This window comes from Lagenorhynchus albirostris, chromosome 16 (assembly GCF_949774975.1).
Source record: "Lagenorhynchus albirostris chromosome 16, mLagAlb1.1, whole genome shotgun sequence".
In the NCBI taxonomy this organism is placed as follows: domain Eukaryota; kingdom Metazoa; phylum Chordata; class Mammalia; order Artiodactyla; family Delphinidae; genus Lagenorhynchus; species Lagenorhynchus albirostris.
In genome coordinates, this window is record NC_083110.1 from 72,650,224 (window position 1) to 72,669,891 (window position 19,668).

The following is a 19,668-nucleotide window of genomic DNA, read 5'->3' on the forward strand; positions in this document are numbered from 1 at the left end:
AACCCCAGTGACCTGAGCTTGTCAGATCAATTCATTCTTGAGCTGGTTCACCAAGTGAATCTGTGGACACATGTGACCCACACACAGAGGCAGGACAAAGACTTTAGAGGTCAGAGGTGGCTGTACGTTCACCTGGTGGCCTCACATGACGCTTAATCAAGCTGTGAAATACTCAAACTGTCCAGTGTTTTAAGGACTGTCCCCCCTTTGGGTGTGTGTGAGAACTAAAACTTCAAAGCTATTTGTCTTTTTATGTAAGATTAGCCATCATGCAAAACTTACTGGTCAAGCAGGTAATAAAATACACATATTCCATGGAAGCGTTTTGCACATTTCAGTCCTTGCAGAAAACAAAGAGGTTATAAACCCTGCACGGTCCTGAGAGTGAGTTCCTTCGCCTCTGAAAGCTGCCAGTCCTGCCAGTGTCTTGAGGGCTCATGTATTATAAATTCTCGAAGCTCTTTTAGCTGCAGTCTGGGCATCGGGTGGACCTTCGTCCTCTTCCTCCGTTCGCTTGTGTTTTAAGAACAAGTCAGACTTTAAGAAGCGGCTGTAGCTGTCGTACTTCATAAGGTTGAAGATCTAAGGGGAAAAGGAAAAAAAATCTGAAGGGTCAGGCTAATCATCCCATCAAATATTTATTAAATACCGATCGTGTGCTGAGGAAAACACATGCCAAACACACAAAGAAAGTTAAGTACGTCGTGTGCTAGACAAGCTGGGTGTCCTGGGTGTTTTGGGTCATTATGAAATTATCTCAATGTAATATAAGAGCTTAGAGAGTCACACGAAACAAACCTATCTATATCTTCCACGGAAGTATAGGTTCGCACAGCACTGATTTATACCTTTGTATCAAGAGGTCCTTTAAGAATTTCCACTTTATTTGGGTAGATAATACAGGGATGTATTGCTCCAGGAACTTGAGATAGCAGAAGAGAAACCATTTCTGTAGAGACGACAGTGTACTAGGCCACTGTCACTGTCATATCAGACGATGTCAATATTGTTAAGACCCCCGGAAGTCTGGCATCCCAGATCTCAAACAAACCTATCATTATGCCCAGAAACAAAATGGGGCTTATTCAGTGCAGGTCAGGGAAGTGAAACGGTAGTCCTGGCGAGCAGAGGCTTCGGGAACAGGCCTTAATTAAAGAAAATAGCGGTCAGCTGCGGAACGCAAACACCTGCTTGCTCACACAGTTCCAGGAGTGCATCTCTGGGAGAGAAATCATTCCAAGGTACAAGCTCATCAGGTGCAAAGGGAGAAACCCTGACAGATTAGAGGGCTGCCGCCTGCCTCACCCCAAGTCCTCAGAGAGCTGCCCCCTCTCTTCCCAGCATCCCCTCTCCTCCCACCCCATCCTTTGCCACCACCCTCCTCCCTTGCCCTGCAAAGGGGTGGGAAGAGGAGAAGCAAAAGGGAAGCGCTTTCTGGTGGTCGAGGGATACAGTCTCTTTTGAGAAATCTCTCTCCATCTCTCTCAGACCTTTCAACCGAGCTTTCAGGGCATTCTGCAGACCGAAAATCCGCCCTGCGTACCCTGGTGTCTTCACTTATTGCACCACCAATGGGCTCAACGAGTGGAAAGTTCCAGGGGTGTCTAGAATGCTGCTCACTGCCAGGCAGGGTTATCAAGTGGGTGGTAAAACGTCTTTTCAATCTGTCCTCTCTCAACAGGCACACAAACTACTTTGTAAATGAAATGTCTGATGGTGTCCAGGGACTCAGAACATCTACCTGGGGGCTGGGAGAACTGGACCTCAGCCTTGACACCTTCATTTTCCTAAGACGGCTTCAACCATGGGAGAACCACTTAAATCATTTTGCTTTCAGCAGAGTTTGGGTTTTCTTTAAACTCTTCAGCTACTGCCTGCCCTTCCCTGGGTGTCCTTCCAGTCTTATCTCACTGCTCAGAAAGACCATGCCTCTGTAAGCTCCCACCTTGTGCCTCTCCATGGCAGCCATCTATTTTGTAGCCATCTTGTAATCCTAGACTGATTTGCTACGGTTTGGAGAAATTATTCATTAAAAAAAAAACACCTCCCAGAAAATACTAGAATCATAGCCAGGGGTGAGACGGGGGATGAGGAATGCCATTATCATTTCGTGCAGGTGTTGCCATCCCTCACCACCTGCATTATTCGGCCCTTCCTGGCACAAGAGCCCCCAAAGGGAACTCTGAGATGCCCACCAAGTTCACAGTTTGGAACGATGCTCGAAAAGTGACTAATGAAGCCAGCTTCGCGAGTGCCCCTCCCGGCCCCCAGCCCCGCACCCCATCCCGACCAGGTCCGCAGCGGATGGGACCCAGCTCTGCCAGCAGGATGCGGTTCGACCCAAGTGTCTCGTCTGAGTCTCCACGTGTGGGAGTGGAACATCCTGTTTGCTTGCTGTGGCTCTTCAAAGAAGAGAAGCAAAAAGGCTGGGGCTGGAGGCACCTGGGCCAGGCCGGAGGCAGTGGGGGAGGGAGGAGGGGAGGTGGCTTCAGCCGAGTACCTGGCAGGACTCACTCGGCCTCCAGGAGATGCCAGGACACCACAGGCTTGGCTGCCCCTTTGGCACTCCTGGCGTCAGCAAGCGTGAGGGGAGGGGGCTGCGAGCTATTTAACAAGAGCAGACGGGCTGCTCCCTGCCGTGGGCGGGTGTGAGATGCCCGTGAAGGCCTTCAGGCTGGGGCTGCCCTCTCCACGAGCCCTCACCTGCTTCCAGGTGCAGCTCCTGGTGCCGCCGGGTCAGGGGGTGGCAGGTGCAGCCATCAGACTGGGACAGATTTGAAGAAGAAAAGGGATGCTGATTCCAAGAGTCTCATTTTCTGGGGCTGTGAGCTGCCTGGTATCTCTGCACGGGGTCTTCACTGCCACCGGCAAAGGGTCTCCTGGGCACTGGCCTAGGAGCTCATGGCAATAGGCAGCTCCCATCCCAGGGCTCCTCGTGGTTGGTGCTCAGTGAAGATGGCTTAGAGGATAGAGAATGTCCTAAAAATCTCTTTCAAGAAAGTGGCCAGGACTTCCCTGGTGGCGCAGTGGTTAAGAATCCGCCTGCCAATGCAAGGGACACGGGTTCGAGCCCTGGTCTGGGAAGATCCCACATGCCGCAGAGCAACTAAGCCCGTGCGCCACAACTACTGAGCCTGCGAGCCACAACTACTGAGACCGCGTGCCACAATGACTGAAGCCTGCGCGCCTAGAGCCCGTGCTCCGCAACAAGAGAAACCACCGCAATGAGAAGCCCATGCACTGCAACAAAGAGTAGCCCCTGATCGCCACAACTAGAGAAAGCCCACGCTTCAAAGAAGACCCAACGCAGCCAAAAATAAAATTAAAATAAATAAAAGTTTAAAAACCAAAGTGATTGATAAATTTAAGAAAAGAAAAGAAAGAAAGTGGCCAAACACCAGGTACCCAGCTGCTGACCACAGCCTTCTTTATCATGGGGCAAATGGCCATGACGGAGGCCGAACAAACATTCACCCAGTGAATGAATAGACTCTACCCACCGAGCAATGACAGAGGGTTGGCAAAACAATTCAGGGTGGTACCAGCCCCACTAAGAGCACCTTCAAACCACACGCCAGGCAATGCATGGAGCATCCTCTCTAATCCTCACCGAACCCGAGGACCCCAATCACACAGGGGAAGGACGGAGGACTTGGAGATTTGGTGTTTTGCCCCAGTGGCTGGTATGTTGTCAGCTCAGGTGCCATGACAAGTACTAAGGACTGGGTGGCTTGAAAATCAAAAATTTCTTTCCTCAGAGTCCTGGAGGCTGGAAGTCCAAGATCAAGGTGATGGCAGCGTTGGTTTCTCCTGGCTTGTAGGTGGCCATCTTCCCCAGGGTCATCTGGTCTCTGCTGTGTGTGTGTCTATGTCCTAATCTCCACTCCTTATAAAGACACTGGTCAGGCTGGAGTAGGGCCCACCCCAAGGACCTCATTTAACGTTAGTCACCTCTTTAAAGACCCCCATCTCCCAACACAGTCACATTCTGAGGCACTGGGGCTTAGGAGTCTGACATATGAATTTGAGGGAGACACAATTCAGCCCATAACAGTGAGTAAAAGAGGGTGCAAAAAGGATGCAGGATGCAAACTCTGGCCGTCCGGCTCTCGAGCCCACACTCCTAACCTCCAGGCTATCCTGCCACTCATGTGGCAGAGCAAGAGGCAGTCATTAAAAATGAAGACTGCATAGGAGTTTAACATGGAAAAATGTACGTGAGTGTTAAGTGACTGAACACAGAATTTTTAAAATGCACGTAAACTAAAAACAATGATCCTAAATACGTTCTTTAACGAGTGCTTGTGTGTATAAGTGGGAAATAAACATCCCCAAAGGTCAGTATAGTAGGTTGAATGGTGTGCCCCCCCAAGTTGAGGTCCACCTGGAACTGCAGAATGTGACTTTATTTGGGAATAGGGGTAGTTGAGGATCTCAAGATGACATCATCCTGGACTTAGGGTGGGCCTAAATCCAAGGAGTGTTGTCATAAGAAAAGGAGAGAACACACAGAGAGACACACACAGAGAGAGGAAGGCCATGCGAAGGCAGAGGCAGAGATTGGAGTTGGAGGGATGCAGCCACAAGCCAAGGGACACCAAGGGCTGCCAGCGGCCACCAGCAGCTGGAAGAGGCCAGGAAAGAGTCTTCCCTCCAGCCTTTAGAAGGAGCACAGCCCTGCCGACACCTCAGTTTCAGGCTTCTGGCCTCCTGAGCTGTGAGAGAAAAAAATGTCTGCGGTTTTAAGCCACTCAGTTTACAATAATCTATTACGACAGCCCTTGGAAATGAACACAGTCAAATTATTGATTTCACCTCACTCCTGCTTGTGCACAGAAAATGAGATGGCTCTAGGGGTTCCAGAAGGTTCCACAAAACCAGGACTCTCTGATAGGGAGGACTGGCCTCACTGGGGCTGGGCTGTGATCATCCCCTGACCATGAGCCTCTAGTTGTCTGCAGGGAAGCGAAAGAAGAAGGTGGAGACCCAGGTGGGCAGGGGCTGGGCCTGCAGGCTGCCGACCAACACCCCTTGACCAACACCCCTTCGGGGAGACAGGCAGCCTGCGGAGCAGAAAACTCAAGTTGGCAGCTAAGTTGCATTCCCTACCTTTTTTTTTTTTTTTTTTTTGGCCATCACAGCTGTGGCCCAGCAGGTTTCAGGTTTCGGCAGCCCCACATCTGGGGGCTGGACGCCAGGACTGTAAATTGCTTAATGTCGTGACCTTGGGAGCCAACCCTCAGGCTGCTGGCGGTGGGACTCGAAGTGAAAACAGAGAAGGGGGTCTTCCTGCCAGGAGGTCTCCCCACTCAAAGTTGTTATACAAGACGCCCCGCCCTCCCCAGATCCCAGACCGCGCGACCGGTTAGCATTCCCCTTTCTGCAAAGGAAAATATCCACGTGGTGCTTCAATTTGAGACTCTTCCGGGTCTGCTGCTCCCGAAAAGGACTCCCTCACAGACGCATATTCAGCCATATGGACAATGAGAAGCTTAACCAGCCTTGAGGGCCCCTCCGTGAAGGTTTCATCCCTGTCTCAAGTGCATTTCAAGCCTAATAAATCTTTTAACCCGTCTTAGGGGACAAGGCCATTAAAGACCTAAACTAAACACACATCCTACCTCCTCTTCAAAGCCCTCCACCATGTTATTTCAACTGGATACCAGGAGGAAAAAACACGAATCCTTTACTGCAACAGAAAATTTTATTAATGGGATTTCATATTTGCTTCAAGAACCTGGTTTAGTTTTTACATGAAAAGGACTGAAAGAACACATAACTGTCCATGAATTGCAGTTCTAGAATGCAACTGCACACCTAGACCTCAGACATGCTTTCACACCACACGGACAGACACAAAGTGTGAAGAAAACCAGCCTCCACCTCCAGCCCTCAGGCAAGGATCAGCGGGGCGCCGCAGAGGCTGCTGGGGCCAGGCACAGATGGGGACGTCCCCACCCCTGATGGAAGATCACCTCCCACTCTGGGGATGGGGGGATGGGGGAGAAGGCCTGAGGGCAGCTGGCAGAGAGCAAGTAAGAAGATAAAGCTCAGGCCAGCCCTTGTCCCAAAGCACCAGGGAAGGCCACACAGAAGGTTCTGTCGCCTGGACAGTGCTGCTTCCTGGACAGGCCCCCCACTGAGGTGGACGCCGTGCCAAGGTGAGAGCAGAAATCCAGAAAGAGGCCGAACACGGACAGAGACAGAGACCCCTGCCCGGCGAGCAATCCGCTCGCACACCCATGGGTTTGGTGCTGTCTCACTGCCAGGGGTGGAGGGGGGTGATTTGTCCACTTGATCCTGGAGTCCTTAATACTCAAATCCAAAGCTGAAATGACATGCTTTCGACGTGGGGTGAAGGCGTTTTATTTTCGCCTTTGGCCGTCAGGGAGAAAGTTCAATGCTCTCTGGCACCCGTCCCCTACCCCCTCTTCTTCCCCTAAACACCATTTTAAAGTTGTAAAAAAAAACCCAAAACTCAAAGTATTTCAAATGCTGTCCTTGCCTCCCCACCCTCAGAAGCCATAGGGCCATGGCAAACGCCAGGATCCAATGCTCCGTCCACTTGAATGAAAACCCATGAACCGCTCTTTCTGGCTTTGCCCGTTGGAACGTGTCATTCTCCGGACTGGGCTTGACCGCTGAGAGCAAAAGGCAGCTGGCACCAAGACCGAGGTGCCCAGTAAGTCCAGCTCCAGTTCCCAGCACAGGCAGACTTGGAGAAGCGAGGGGCTAGGAGAGGGAGTGGACTCCTAGACGACCCCGGTAGGCGTGGCAGCCCCTCCCCCCGCCCCTGGGTCCTCACCAGCTGGCCCAACCCTTCTTACTGAGGTCTACAAAGGAAGCACTTCTCATTTCTTGGGTTCTGGGGAAATTCAAAGAAACGACACTGCTAAAAAGGGGCCTGGTGCATGGTTCCTTTCGCTGTCAAGGATGTGGCTGGGAGTGCTGACATCTCACTGAAGTCTTTTGATATTTTTTTAAACATCAGAGGTTGAGGACTTCCTTTTCAGTGGAGAAAACCACCTCCACTCTGCCCTCCCCAGACCAGACTTAGCACCAACCCCGAAGCCTGGGTGAGGGCATCCTGGCAACACGCAAAATCTGCAGTAAGTGTAGGCACTGGGGTCCCTAAGATTTATGGAAGAAGAATGAGCCCCCCTGCCCCCCTCAAACCTGCAGGCTTCTCTTTCATGGTCCGAGAGAGCAATGACCTTGACCCTTCCCTCTTCTCCAATCTCCTTGCTATTCCAGGGAACCCATCATTCTACGCTGTGGAATTCAAACCAGAGGCTTCAGATCAAGAAAGTTGTGTAAATTGGTGCCCAGAAACTTGCAGGAGCAGAATTCTGTTTTAAATCTTTCATATGGCACAAGCTCAAGTCACTGAGCAGATTTCAAAGTGTTCCGTTTTCAAACATTCGGGGGAGGGTCTGGAAGGATACACAACATAAGGCGGAAAGTGAGAGGGAAGAGGCAGGAACTGGGGGATTTGAGCTTTTCATCTCCTCTTGGATTATGTGAATTTTCTTCTCTTCATCTTAACAATGCATATAGTAATTTAACAATTAAAAATAATTTTTTTTTTTTTTTTTTTTTTGTGGTACGCGGGCCTCTCACTGCCGTGGCCTCTCCCGTTGCGGAGCACAGGCTCCAGATGCGCAGGCTCGGCGGCCATGGCTCACGGGCCCAGCCGCTCCGCCGCATGTGGGATCTTCCCGGACCGGGGCACGAACCCGCGTCCCCTGCATCAGCAGGCAGACTCTCAACCACTGCGCCACCAGGGAAGCCCTAAAAATAATTTTTAAAATTAACTTGTCCAGAATCCTGGGCAAGGCAGTAACAGGATGTGCTCGTGGCTAGTGCTGGCTGTGTTGGCCTTCCTCCCTGGAGTTCTAGCCACGTAGCTGAGCAGGACACATGTGTCCAGGCCACCAAGCTGACAGGGCCAGAACAGACCGGCACTGTCATTTCTTGTACATGTTAGGCTGCTGTGACTAACTTGATCCCTTCATGTCGTGGGTGACTCTCAGTGCCTTAGTGACTGATGGGAATATTCTAGAATCAGCCAGGGCTGGAGGTACAGGAGAGCACTACTGAGCAAGGGAGGCGAAGGTGGGAAAGGAGAAGAAGGTAAGAGTGTTGGCTGGTCTTTAATCGCCAAAGACCATGCCGCTGTACCAGCGCCCAGGAAAGGAAGAAGGCGGCACAGACCAGAGGGAGAACAGTAAGAACAAACACCACTGCTTCCCGTGGACCATGGGCCTCAGTGTGGCAGGAGGAGTCCGGCTGAACCAGAAGCGCCGGGTTCATGCCCCGTTTCCCCTCTTCCAGCTCTGGGACCTCAGGCCAGTCAGGTCACCTTCCCCTCAAGGGAACTTTCTCTCGTAAAGTGAGGTGCCAGGTTCCACCTTCCCCGAGCCTACTTGATAGTCAGATAAGATGCACACACAAAAGCAGTGTAAACTGTGAAGAGGTTCCGCCTTAATGTTTCCCCAGATTTCACTGAAGTGTAGAAAACTGACAGACATTATCTGGTGCTTTTTTGAAAGGTGGGAACCTAGCGAGGGTAAGGCACGTGGATTCTGCTACATTTCTGAAAGTTACGTTAAGCCAGGGTTTCTCCACCTGGGCACCACTGACATTTTGGACCAGATATGTGTGTGTGTAGGGGGTCGTGGGGCGGTGGGGGGGCTCAGGGCTGTCCTGTGCATTGCGGAGTGTTTTGACAGCAACCTGGCCTCTGCCCATTAGGTGCCAGAAGCACCCCCCCCACTCCGATCATGACAACCGAGAATGTCTGCAGACATTGCCCCATGTCCCACGACAGTTAAGAACTACTGCATTAAGACAATTTAAAGGACATGCACAGTTAACACCTGTGGAGGGCTGGCTGCACGCCAGGTGCTGCACCAAGTCAGTGTTTCACAGACATGAGTGCATTTCATCCTCACAACTGCCTTATCATAACCTGCATTTCACAAATGAGGAAACTGAGGCTCAGGGAGGGATGGCATCTTAGCCAAAGTTTCAAAGCTGCTAAATTCTAAAGTCAAAGAAAAGTCGGCTCTACGGAAACAAGGTTGTGGCCATCAGGGAGCAATTTTTTAAAATGGGGCATTGGGACTTCCCTGGTGGTGCAGTGGTTAAGAATCCGCCTGCCAGTGCAGGGGACATGGGTTCGAGCCCTGGTCCAGGAAGATCCAACATGCCGCGAAGCAACTAAGCCCGTGCGCCACAACTACTGAGCCTGCGCTCTACAGCCTGCGAGCCACAACTACCAAAGCCCATGCTCCCCAACAAGAGAAGCCACCGCAATGAGAAGCCCACGTACCACAACGAAGAGTAGCCCCCGCTCACCACAACTAGAGAAAGCCTGTGCACAGCAATGAAGACCCAACGCAGCCAAAAATTAATTAATTAATTAATTAATTAATTAATTAATTAAATGGGGCGTTGAAGGCTTGTGGACTGCTTTGCTGCTTGGAGAGGTAGCCGTGTTTGCCGAAAGTCCCACGTTACCGATGAGGCCACAGAAGCCACACCAGGAAACAGGACCCACGTGGGGTCAGATGGAGGCAGTCTTGGAACATGAGCTCCCACTTCCCCCTCCAGCCTTACTTAACATGCAGTGACAAGGACAGTAAATCTGAGCTCAGCGTCCAGGAAGTGATGGGCAGGGAGGAGTAAGGGAGGGGGGAGGGGGTTAGGTCATCAGGGTACAAACAATGAGCCATGGTCAGGAGACTGCGGGTTCGCAGCTGAGTTTCTAGAACAGAGATGGATCTGCACCGAGTCATCTGCATTCTCCTGACTGGCTGAGGAGGGACGGGCACAGCCGGAGCTGGGGATCAGAGCCAAGGTGCCCGGCTTTCAAGAGAACCAAACCTTATGAGCCCAGCCGGCACATTCTACAGTCACTGTTGAAATTAAACTGGTTGCCATGGCCTCAGGGCCTAACCCCGGCCAGTCCCTTCCAGCTTAGCTTCTTCATCTCCCTCGCTCACTCCACTGCACGCACAGACCCAGTGGATTCCTGCCCCAGGGCCTTTGCAACTGCCATTGGCTCTCCCTGGAAGGTCCTGCCCCCAAGTCTTCTCACGCAGCTCCCCCTTGCCACTCAGATCTCAGGCATCTCTTCAAGGAGTCCTCCCTGACCACTAGACCCAAAATAGGCCCCTCTCAGTCACTCTTAACCCGTCATCTGTTTTACCTCCTTCTTAGCATTTATCTCTGTCTGTCCTCTTGGGTGGACAGGTGCTGATTTCCTCACTGTACACACAGTTCCTAGCACAGTCCCCGGTACATAGGAGGCCCTGCATCAATATTTATAGCATAAAGGAATGAAAGAAAAAACAAGTTCACACACCAGCAAACCAACCAGAACTGAACTAGACCTCCCAGGGGAGTTTTTAAGATTAAAAAGCCACTGCAGTGAAGTGCAATCCATTGAAGAAAACAGCTCTTCGTAAGATCACCTCCTCCTTCCTGCTTCCCACAACTTAAAATTGTCCAACAGCAGCCTCTGACTGTAGGCTAAAGTTCCAGGGAGATGCCCCCAGTGCTACCCTCACCTCTCCTGGCTTTACAGGCACGTGCCGGGCACACGTGGGCCACGTTGGCAGCGCAGGATTAAATCAGAGAACAGTCTCTCTAATTATGAATTTTCCAGGTAACAAAGTTTTAAGCCCCCCAACTTCTCTTAAGATATAATTTATGGGGACTTCCCTGGTGGTCCAGCTTTAAGACTCCACGCTCCCAATGCAGGGGGCCCGGGTTCAATCCCTGGTCAGGGAATTAGATCCCTCAGGCCGCAATTAAAGATCCCGCATGCTGCAATGCAGATGCCACGTGCTTCAACTAAGACCCGGTGCAGCCAAATAAATAAATAAACAAACAAACAAACGAATAATTTTTTTAAAAAGATATCATTTATGATGAAATTCTTTTTTTTTTTTTTTTTTGCGGTACGCGGGCCTCTCACTGTTGTGGCCTCTCCCGTTGTGGAGTACAGGCTCCGGACGCGTAGGCTCAGCAGCCATGGCTCACGGGCCCAGCCGCTCCACGGCATGTGGGATCTTCCCGGACCGGGGCACGAACCCGTGTCCCCTGCATCGGCAGGCGGACTCTCAACCACTACGCCATCAGGGAAGCCCTATGATGAAATTCTTATTAAAACGCCTAACACATTCTTCAGTGAACACGCTGACCACAATTTAAGTTTTGCTTTATAATCTGGGGTCATTAGGATCACTAACTGCATCACCATCCTGTAGCACAGGGATGCCCCCAGTGCGGTGTGTGGGGCTGTGAGATTCCCCACGCTCAGTGGTTCCCAATCACTGTGCTGTGGTTTTGTGTTTAGTATCATTTTTCTGCTTCCTCCCTGGTTGTCAGCCATTACTTCTTGCTGCCCCTCACTCCACAGCCTCTACCAGCACTTCAAATGCGCTGTGAACTGAAAAACCAGAACCTGTTAGAACTGTGTGTAAACCAAGAATCAACAGGATCTGAATGAAGACCCGAGAAGCTCTCCTTTAAATGAGATTCGTGGATGTCAAGTCATCTCATCTGATGCTCAGGGAAGATCTTCCCATCCTTCTAGGCTCCAGCTGTGCCCCAAAGTCCACGCTGCCCTCTCAGCAGCCTCCAGGGCTCGGGGCACTGCCTGCCGTGGGAAGGGGCTGAGGCCTCTGGAGTTTTCCTGGTGAGCCGGTGCTGAAAGCAGCCAGCTCAGACAGCTCGGCGATAAAGCCAGGAGGTGCTCAACGAAGCCAAAGCCGCTGAGGAGGCTTTTAAGTTACGTGAAATCTTGTGGTTCCAAACATGCTCCCCTCAGCTTCACTCTCCTTCACTTAGGAAAGCAGGGCTCTTGTGAGGGCCTTTGGGGAGCAGAGACCCATAGACTCTGCTGAGCATACATTTTGACAGTTGCCAGCAAGGGCCCCAAGAGGCAGAGGTTTCTGAAGTGAAACAGAACCCAGAGGCCTTTGCAGGGACTCACTGTGGTCTCAGCTCAGATTCCAACTACCTTCTCTCCACCCAATTATGCCCGAGGAAGATAGTTAGTACCTCTGTCTTCCCCTCAAATAAATGACTTTTAACAACAGGGTATAAAAGTATTTTATTTACAGTAAGTAGGTTGAACTGCATTGTGCCACATTTGTTAGATGTGCGTGCACATGCATATTTATAGAAAAAAAATGATGGAAAGTCTAGACATTAAATGCTATCTCCAGGCATAAAATTATGAATTGTTTTTATCTTTATATTTTGGTTTCCCAAGTTTCTTTTGTTGAGCATGTATGATTTTTCTAGTTAGGTTAATAAAAGTTTTTCTTAATAAAAGTTATTTTAAAAATATTTTGTCACTTAAAAAAATTGTCCTTGGTCCCTTGTATTTCCTCCTTTCTGCACCAGCTAAACCTCCCACAGTCTGAATCCAACGGGGGTGCCCTGGTCACAGAGGCCTAGCTCCATTTTGAGATGTGTTGCAGGCCTAACACAAGGAGAGCTGGTGGGACAGGAGAGCTGTCCCACCGCGTGGAGAGACAGCAGCCCACCTCATTCCTTGCGGCTACCTTGCCTTCGGCGATCCCAGAAAAGGATTGTATTCGCGTGGCAATCCCTCTGCTCCAACCGGTCTCATGCGGCTTTGAGGAGCCATGAGGGGCTGCCCACGAGGGCGGGACAGCTGCACAGGCTGTGAGTGTGTGCGGTGTACAGTCTCTGAAGGCAGGTGCATCGGCCTCCAGCACGCCCTGTACCTATGGGACTTTGTGCTAACAAACCACTTAGTCTCCTGGAACCTTGCTTTTCTCATCATCAAAATGGGAATACTACTACTCACTGGAGATTAAATGAGATAATATATGCCAAGGGGGCACAGAAGGGCACCCCTGAAGGGTAGATATTGTTCTTATTGAGAATACCGAGAACACAGGGGCTTCAGTGCAGGTTCTCAGTCCTGGCTGCATTTCAGAGTACCCTAGGAAGTTTGTAAAAGATTCTGAGGTCCGGGTGGGGCAGACACCCCGTGTGGCTACAGACACAAGAACTGCCTTTAACCATGCATCCCTTTCCCGCCACAAATCTATGTCCATGGCATCCCTCCCATTGGCTCAACATCACTACCTCCAGGAAGCCCTCAGCAAGTCTCCCATGCTAACTGGAGTCCCTTCAACACTCAAATTTGACTTAGAATTCATGTAGAATTTGCACTTGCCACTGTACCAACTGGAAAACCTTCTCAAGCTAATATTTGTATTTTCTACCTATTTGTTTTCTATCTGATGCTGAGCAAATGAGGCCTTCTGCATGCCGGGACATGGCTCTGGGCTCTGTGCATACTCCAGGTGATCAAAAAAATGCCAACTGATGCCGTGGGCCAGTGGTTTTCAAAGTGTAGTCCCAGGACCTGCAGCATGAGCACCACCTGGGGACTTGTTAGGACGGCAAAGTCTCAGCCCACTTGGGAACCATCAAGTCCACTGGTTAACTCTGGGGGTGGGGCCCAGCTTCTATTTTAACAACAGGTGGCTCTAGGCTTGCTCCTGTTGGAGGAATGCTGAATCAAGCTAAGAGCTGGTCTCCACTTGTGTGCCAAGTAAGGCCTTTGCTTCCCCAATAAGAACAGGGCCAGCAGAAGTTTGAAATCTGTCAGTGTTCCATGGTCCACATGTGTGCATACAACGTTTCATAAGAACAGAGCATGCTATGAATAGTCACATCTGCAAATTCATGCCTAAAAAAATCTCTGTGATGCAGCTTCACCCCTCTCGCCTATTTTACTGCTGGCATTCCTCATACGAAAATTTGCCAGAACACTAAAGTTTACCCCTTCTAGGTCCATTTTTTTTTTTTTTTTTGCGGTACGCGGGCCTCTCACTGTTGTGGCCTCTCCCGTTGCGGAGCACAGGCTCCGGACGCACAGGCTCAGCAGCCATGGCACACGGGTCCAGCCGCTCCGCGGCATGTGGGATCTTCCCGGACCGGGGCACGAACCCGCGTCCCCTGCATCGGCAGGCGGACCCTCAACCACTGCGCCACCAGGGAAGCCCTAGGTCCATTTTTTAAACCTAACTTTTCCTGCTTTAAGTGGACTACATTGGCAAAGTGGACTATGGGGCCAACTGAAGTAGGAGGCGATGTTTGCACAAAAGCCCCAGGTTCCCCGCCACTCCGAGTCCACGTGCTTTTGCTTTTCTAGATTTTTCTGGCTGCTCCTACCTTCAGCGGTTACCACTCGTTGCTTCCTCAGTGTGGGTTCCTCAAATAGCTCCAGCCTCCCTTCTCATCTGGTTGAGAAGACAGATAACCCTGCTCGGTCAAACGTGTAGACCAAGAGGAACGAGGCCTGAGGGCGGCTCCAATGGGTCAAATCCTGGGCCTGGCAGGCCAGCCTGCTCTTTCACCAACCACGGCCCCTTCACGTGCCGCAGCCTGCCCGGTCAGGTGGGACGGCTTCTAGGGTGTCGAACATTTGGTTTTAACTGAATTCTTCCCGGCTGGGAAAAAAATGCCAGTTTTCCAATCAAGGTGCATGTAGGGAAGTCAGGTTACCTGGTCCTGGAGCTTCTGGAACATCAGTGGGTGCGGTTCCTCCAGTATCGTCTCATTGAGCCGGGACTGGCCCTCGACGTTGACTTGTGAAGAGGCCTTGCTGGACAGAAAGGTCATGTAGATCTCCTTCGCCTTTTCCTGCATCTGGGGGAGACACGGAGAGCCTGTCTGTTATCGGCGAGCACAGCCCTTCCCGGCCTGAGCCCAGAAGGAGCGCTGCTGTGAGAGCCCTGGGGGATCTGGCTGTGGCTCCGGAGCTGAGCTGGATGGGAGGGCGGGGGGCGGGGGGGCTCACGGTCGGCCTGGCCCCTTCCCCTCCTCTTCCATGCATCTGTAGGCCACACCTCCTGTCTCAAAACCACTATCCATTCCGAAATGATGTCGGAAAGAATCCCAGCCCGGAGTGAGGGACATTCGGTAGCATCCACAGCCATCCTGTGACTGCCCCAAATCAAGGCCTCATGGGAACATTACTCAGCAATAAAAAGGAATAAAGCACCAACATATTCTACAACACGGATGAACCCCGAAAGCATGACGCTCAGTGAAGGAAGCCAGACACGGAAGGCCACACGTGACATGATTCTATTTCTGTGAAATATTCAGAAGAGGCAACTCCACAGAGACAGAGACATGAGTGGTCGGCTGGGGGAGGGGGAAACGGGAGTGGCTGCTTAATGGGTAAGGGGTCTCTGTTTGGGGTGATGAAAAAGTTCTGGAACTGGATAGTGGTGATAGATGTATAACACTGTGAATGTATTTAATGCCACTGAACTGTACACTTTAAAATGGTTAAAATGGTAAACATGAGAGCCCTAAAAAATGGTCAGTGTGGTAAGGTGTGTGTCGTGTCTATCTTACCACAATACAAAAAAATCAAGCTAAACCATGAACACATATCCCAACCAGCGATCAAGCCCCTACTATGTGCCAGACACGTTAGGTGTTTTACAACTATGGTCCCATTTCCTTAACCCCTCGGGCGCCCATGAAGTGCCCCATCCCTGACGAGGACACAGAGGCCAGGAGAAGTGACGTGGCTTATCCAGGGAGCCCACAGGGAGACAGAGGACCATCTGACTCCAAAGCCTGGCATTTCTGCTCAGGTCCACGCCTGCGCAATACATTATCCTCCCAGCAGGCGATGCACTGTCAGCCTTCCAGGGCTGGGGGTTGTTTCCAGGGAAGGAGGTATGAGAATTAGCAAGAGAGAGAACACTTGCTGCCTGCCCAAGGGCCGTCGGGCCGGAAGGCATCAACCCTACGGAAGCTCTGCCCTGGGAGGGCTTGTCAGTGGAGTTCGAAAAGGTGTGCGCATCTGCACTTAGGTTGCACCAAAACCCAGCAGTGGCTGGTACAGGAATGCTCTCACGGCGGGTGCTCTTAAACACAGCAGGCATCCGTGCTGGGGTCCTGCAGGGCGTCCCCTGAGGATTCTATGTTCTCTGACTTCCTGTGCTCGCACCTCACAGGTGGCAAATATGGGGCTTTTCTCCAAACATTAGAGCCTCAGTATTAGCTCACCCTACAGAGGAAGCCAGACAACATATGCCTCTGTCATGGAGCCACGGAGCTATGATTTGCGGGGGGATGCAAGGAGGCTTTTCGGGGTCTGCCTAGAGACTGCCATTCCCTCCAGAGAGCCCACCTGGGGCCTCCCACATGCTGCAGAACTTGGCTTAGGAACCCTTTGGCCTCGTGGAAACCACCAGAAGGCTTCAATAGCAGGTGCTTGAAAGAAGGCAAAAAGCAGTCCTTTAACTTCTTTAGGTACCGGGACTAGTTGACAAACGACCCCACGAGATGGAGGCCTGACCACCTGCCATCCCCCCAGAAAGAAAGCCTTGGCAAGACGTGCAGGAAGACCGTCCAGGTCGGGGCCTTAACATGGCTACTCCAGGGGACAGGCCTGGAGACAGCTGTGGAGACCGGATGGGGCAGTACTTTGAGGCCACCCGCCTCTTGAAGACCCGCTCCCTCCAGGAAGCCATGAGCTTCCCTCCCACCACCCCCATCTGTCAGGAAGGAATGTTTTTGGAAAACCACTTCCTGTTTTAACAATACTTCATGAAAGTAGACTTTCAGCCAGTCAGATTAGCAAACTCCATGTGAGGCCCTGGAAGCAGAAATCACTTTAGGCCTCCCCTCCTTCTTCCCTCCCCCCTGAACACACACACACACACACACACACACACACACACACACACACACACAGAGTTTTCCAGATGGATGCAGGCTGTCTTGGGCGGTTCTGAAAAGAAGAAGTATAACGAGTAGCTTGAGGCTTAGACATGGGGCGGAAGGGAAGACAGGAAGCAGGTTCCGGGGAGGCGGGGCCTGTAGGTATATCAGCCTCGGGCCTCTCAGCACCCCCCGAATGTCCCCAACACCCCGAGTCTCTGGGAAGAGTGTAGGGCCCCCGAGGCGCCCAGGCCAGGGCCACCCTCATTTCTGACTGATCACTCAGAGTGACGGCTTCGTGGGCAGAGCTTATCTGGCTGGGCTAGGAAGCGTGACTGAGAAGGGAAACCCTGAGACTGCCAACTGCAGGCCAGTCATGGGAAGGCCTGGTGTCCACGCCAAGAACACTTAGCAAAAAAGAAGAACCAGGTCTCTTGAGTTATTTTGGTATATTTTCCAGAGCTTGGTTAACCCTATTGCAGCTCCTGTCGGGACAGGGTGAGAACATCCCCCACTGGTGAGGCCGCCTGGGTCTGGGACCCTCGGTGTGACCTGGAAAGATGGTCAGCCGCTCTCCTACCAGACTCTACAGACTGTACCAGAGCAGCTGCCCCGCTGTGGACAGCAGCCGTGCCCAGCGCCCAACCCTGCCCCAGACGGTGCCGGAAAAGGATCCCCCCCGGGTCTGTGTGGTGACTCCCGGCATCAACCTGAGGAATGCCCCTGGGAGCGTGTGCACCCAGGTCTGCTTCCCAGACACCCCACCAGCCCGGGACCGTCCTCCCCGCCTGGCAGTGCGTCAGCCACAGCGGTGCTCAGCAGAAGTCAGCACTCCGACGCTGCTCCCAGGAAGTGCACGCTTAGGAGAAGCAAATTCCCTTTAGTATCAGTCCCAGAAACAAAAATCGACCCAGAACAAAGGCAAAGGCATCGGCAGCCCATGCTCCGACGAGCGCTCCTCTCCACGTTCTGCCTCCTCTCCCTCATCCAATAAGCGTGCTTTACATTTTTCCATTGGGAAAATAAAACAAAACCTTTTACCCACATCCCCCTATAGTTAATGACTTCTTACTGAAACATCTCAAAAGAAAAAAATGTGTATTTGTGTCTCCACTTTCTCCCTCCCACCTGCTCCCCAGCCCCTGGCTTCTGCCCACCCTGCCAGCCCACTGCCGTCCTTCTCCTGGACTGCTCTCTGGCCCCTGGCCCTGCTCAGTGCCGCTGCCCTCTCAGGATCCCCCAACACCTCCCTGCTTCTGTCTCCTTCGCCAACTCCTGTCCCTCTGTTCCCCCCCACCCCCATAAATTCTGGGGGTTCCCAAGTTCTGCCCTAGGCCGAACGCTTTCCTAGCCACATGCTCTCCCAAGATCTCAGCCCATCCCTCTCCCCGAAGCTACTGACCATGTAGCCAACTGATTTCCAGTAATGTGGGCTTGGATGTCCCACAGACACCCCACACCTAACGCCAAGGAAAGAAGTGGGCCCCTCCTGGCAGGGGGGTCCTGCCGTCTCTACTCCAGGAAGCTGGGACCAGTGATCCCCCAATGCCTCTCTCACCCCGCACCCTGCCTGTCACTGAGTCTTGCTTATCTTGTCAGCCCATTCCCCTCTGTCCCCATCACTCTGCCAGAGATGGACAACGGGACAGGACACATAAGGAAATTAAAGGATCAAGCCACTACCTTCATTAATATCAACTTCAGAAAGAGAATGAGGCAAAGAAAATGTCAAGTAAATGATTTGAGAATATTTCTGAGAACAGACTCAGGAAATGGAAAGCAGATGGAGGGACAGCGAATGACTCTGCAGAGAGCAGCAAGGAGAAACCTAGGCGCCTGCAAGGTTGGTGAGGGGAGGTGGCAGGGCTGGGGATGCAAAGAAATGTCCCAAAATGGCAGGAACTCAGGGGCATCTGGGAACCTAGGCAGGAGGGATGAAGAAGGCAGCAGAAAGAAGCCGTTAGACCCCCAGGTCCCGACCCCCAGCTCTGAGCAGTTATCCACGCCCCACCCCCGAGAGCCTGGAGTTTTCTTCTCTAAAGAAATTGACTCAGGGAAGCTGCAGACAGAGACACGAAGGAGGGGAAGGAAGAGATGCCAAACCGAACACAAGGGTTAAGTGAAATTCCGCACACAGACGTCCAGCAAATTTCTCCCAACCCAGCTGATTGGAGGTATGTTTAGTTTATAAACACATCGGGGGACTTGCCTGGTGGCGCACTGGTTAAGAATCCACCTGCCAATGCAGGGGACGTGGGTTCGTGCCCCGGTCCGGGAAGATCCCACATGCCGCGGAGCGGCTGGGCCTGTGAGCCATGGCCACTGAGCCTGAGCGTCCGGAGCCTGTGCTGCGCAACGGGAGAGGCCACAACAGTGAGAGGCCCGCGTACCGCAAAAAAAAAATAATGATGATAATAAAAATAACAATATAAGAACATCTCCCAGAACTACAAATTTCCAGATTAAAAGGCTCCACCAAATGCCCCACACGATGAACGAACCTCATCCCGCTCTAAGCCTCTGACTGTACAGTCTTAGAATACTGGTGGTGAACAAGCAAAGAAAACAAAACAGCTTACATGTAACACACTGGTTCTTAACAAAAATGGAAGATCATGGGACAATGTCTTCAAAATTCTGAGTGAGTTTTAACCTAGAATTCAATTCTATGCTCCATCAGATTATCCATGATGCAGGAGAAGAGGAAAAAAATAGCATTTTCACTCAATACGATTCTTTAAAGGTCTACCTGCCATGTACCCTTTCTCAAGAAGCTATTGCTGGTCATGCTCCACCAAAATGAGGGAGCGACTCCAAACAGATGAGGATCTGGGTCCAGGAGGCAGGGGAGGGACAGACGGAACGGCCACTGGTGGCAAAGGAAGACAGGGGGCCGCCCCAGTGGGTGGGGTAGTCAGGGGGCCC

At 51.7% G+C, this 19,668-nt stretch overlaps 1 protein-coding gene across 1 annotated transcript in view; it reads right to left on the reverse strand.

Annotated features, from left to right (window-relative positions):
* Positions 1-231: 231 nt before the first annotated feature.
* RGS10 (regulator of G protein signaling 10) overlaps positions 232-19,668 on the reverse strand; it is a 36,463-nt gene continuing 17,026 nt past the window's right edge. Inside the window, exons 4-5 of the mRNA XM_060126192.1 lie at positions 14,563-14,706; positions 232-582 (exon numbers count right to left, since the gene is read on the reverse strand). Of these exons, the coding sequence (XP_059982175.1) occupies positions 436-582; positions 14,563-14,706 (291 nt within the window). The 3' untranslated portion in view covers positions 232-435. The remainder of the gene's footprint in view (positions 583-14,562; positions 14,707-19,668) is intronic.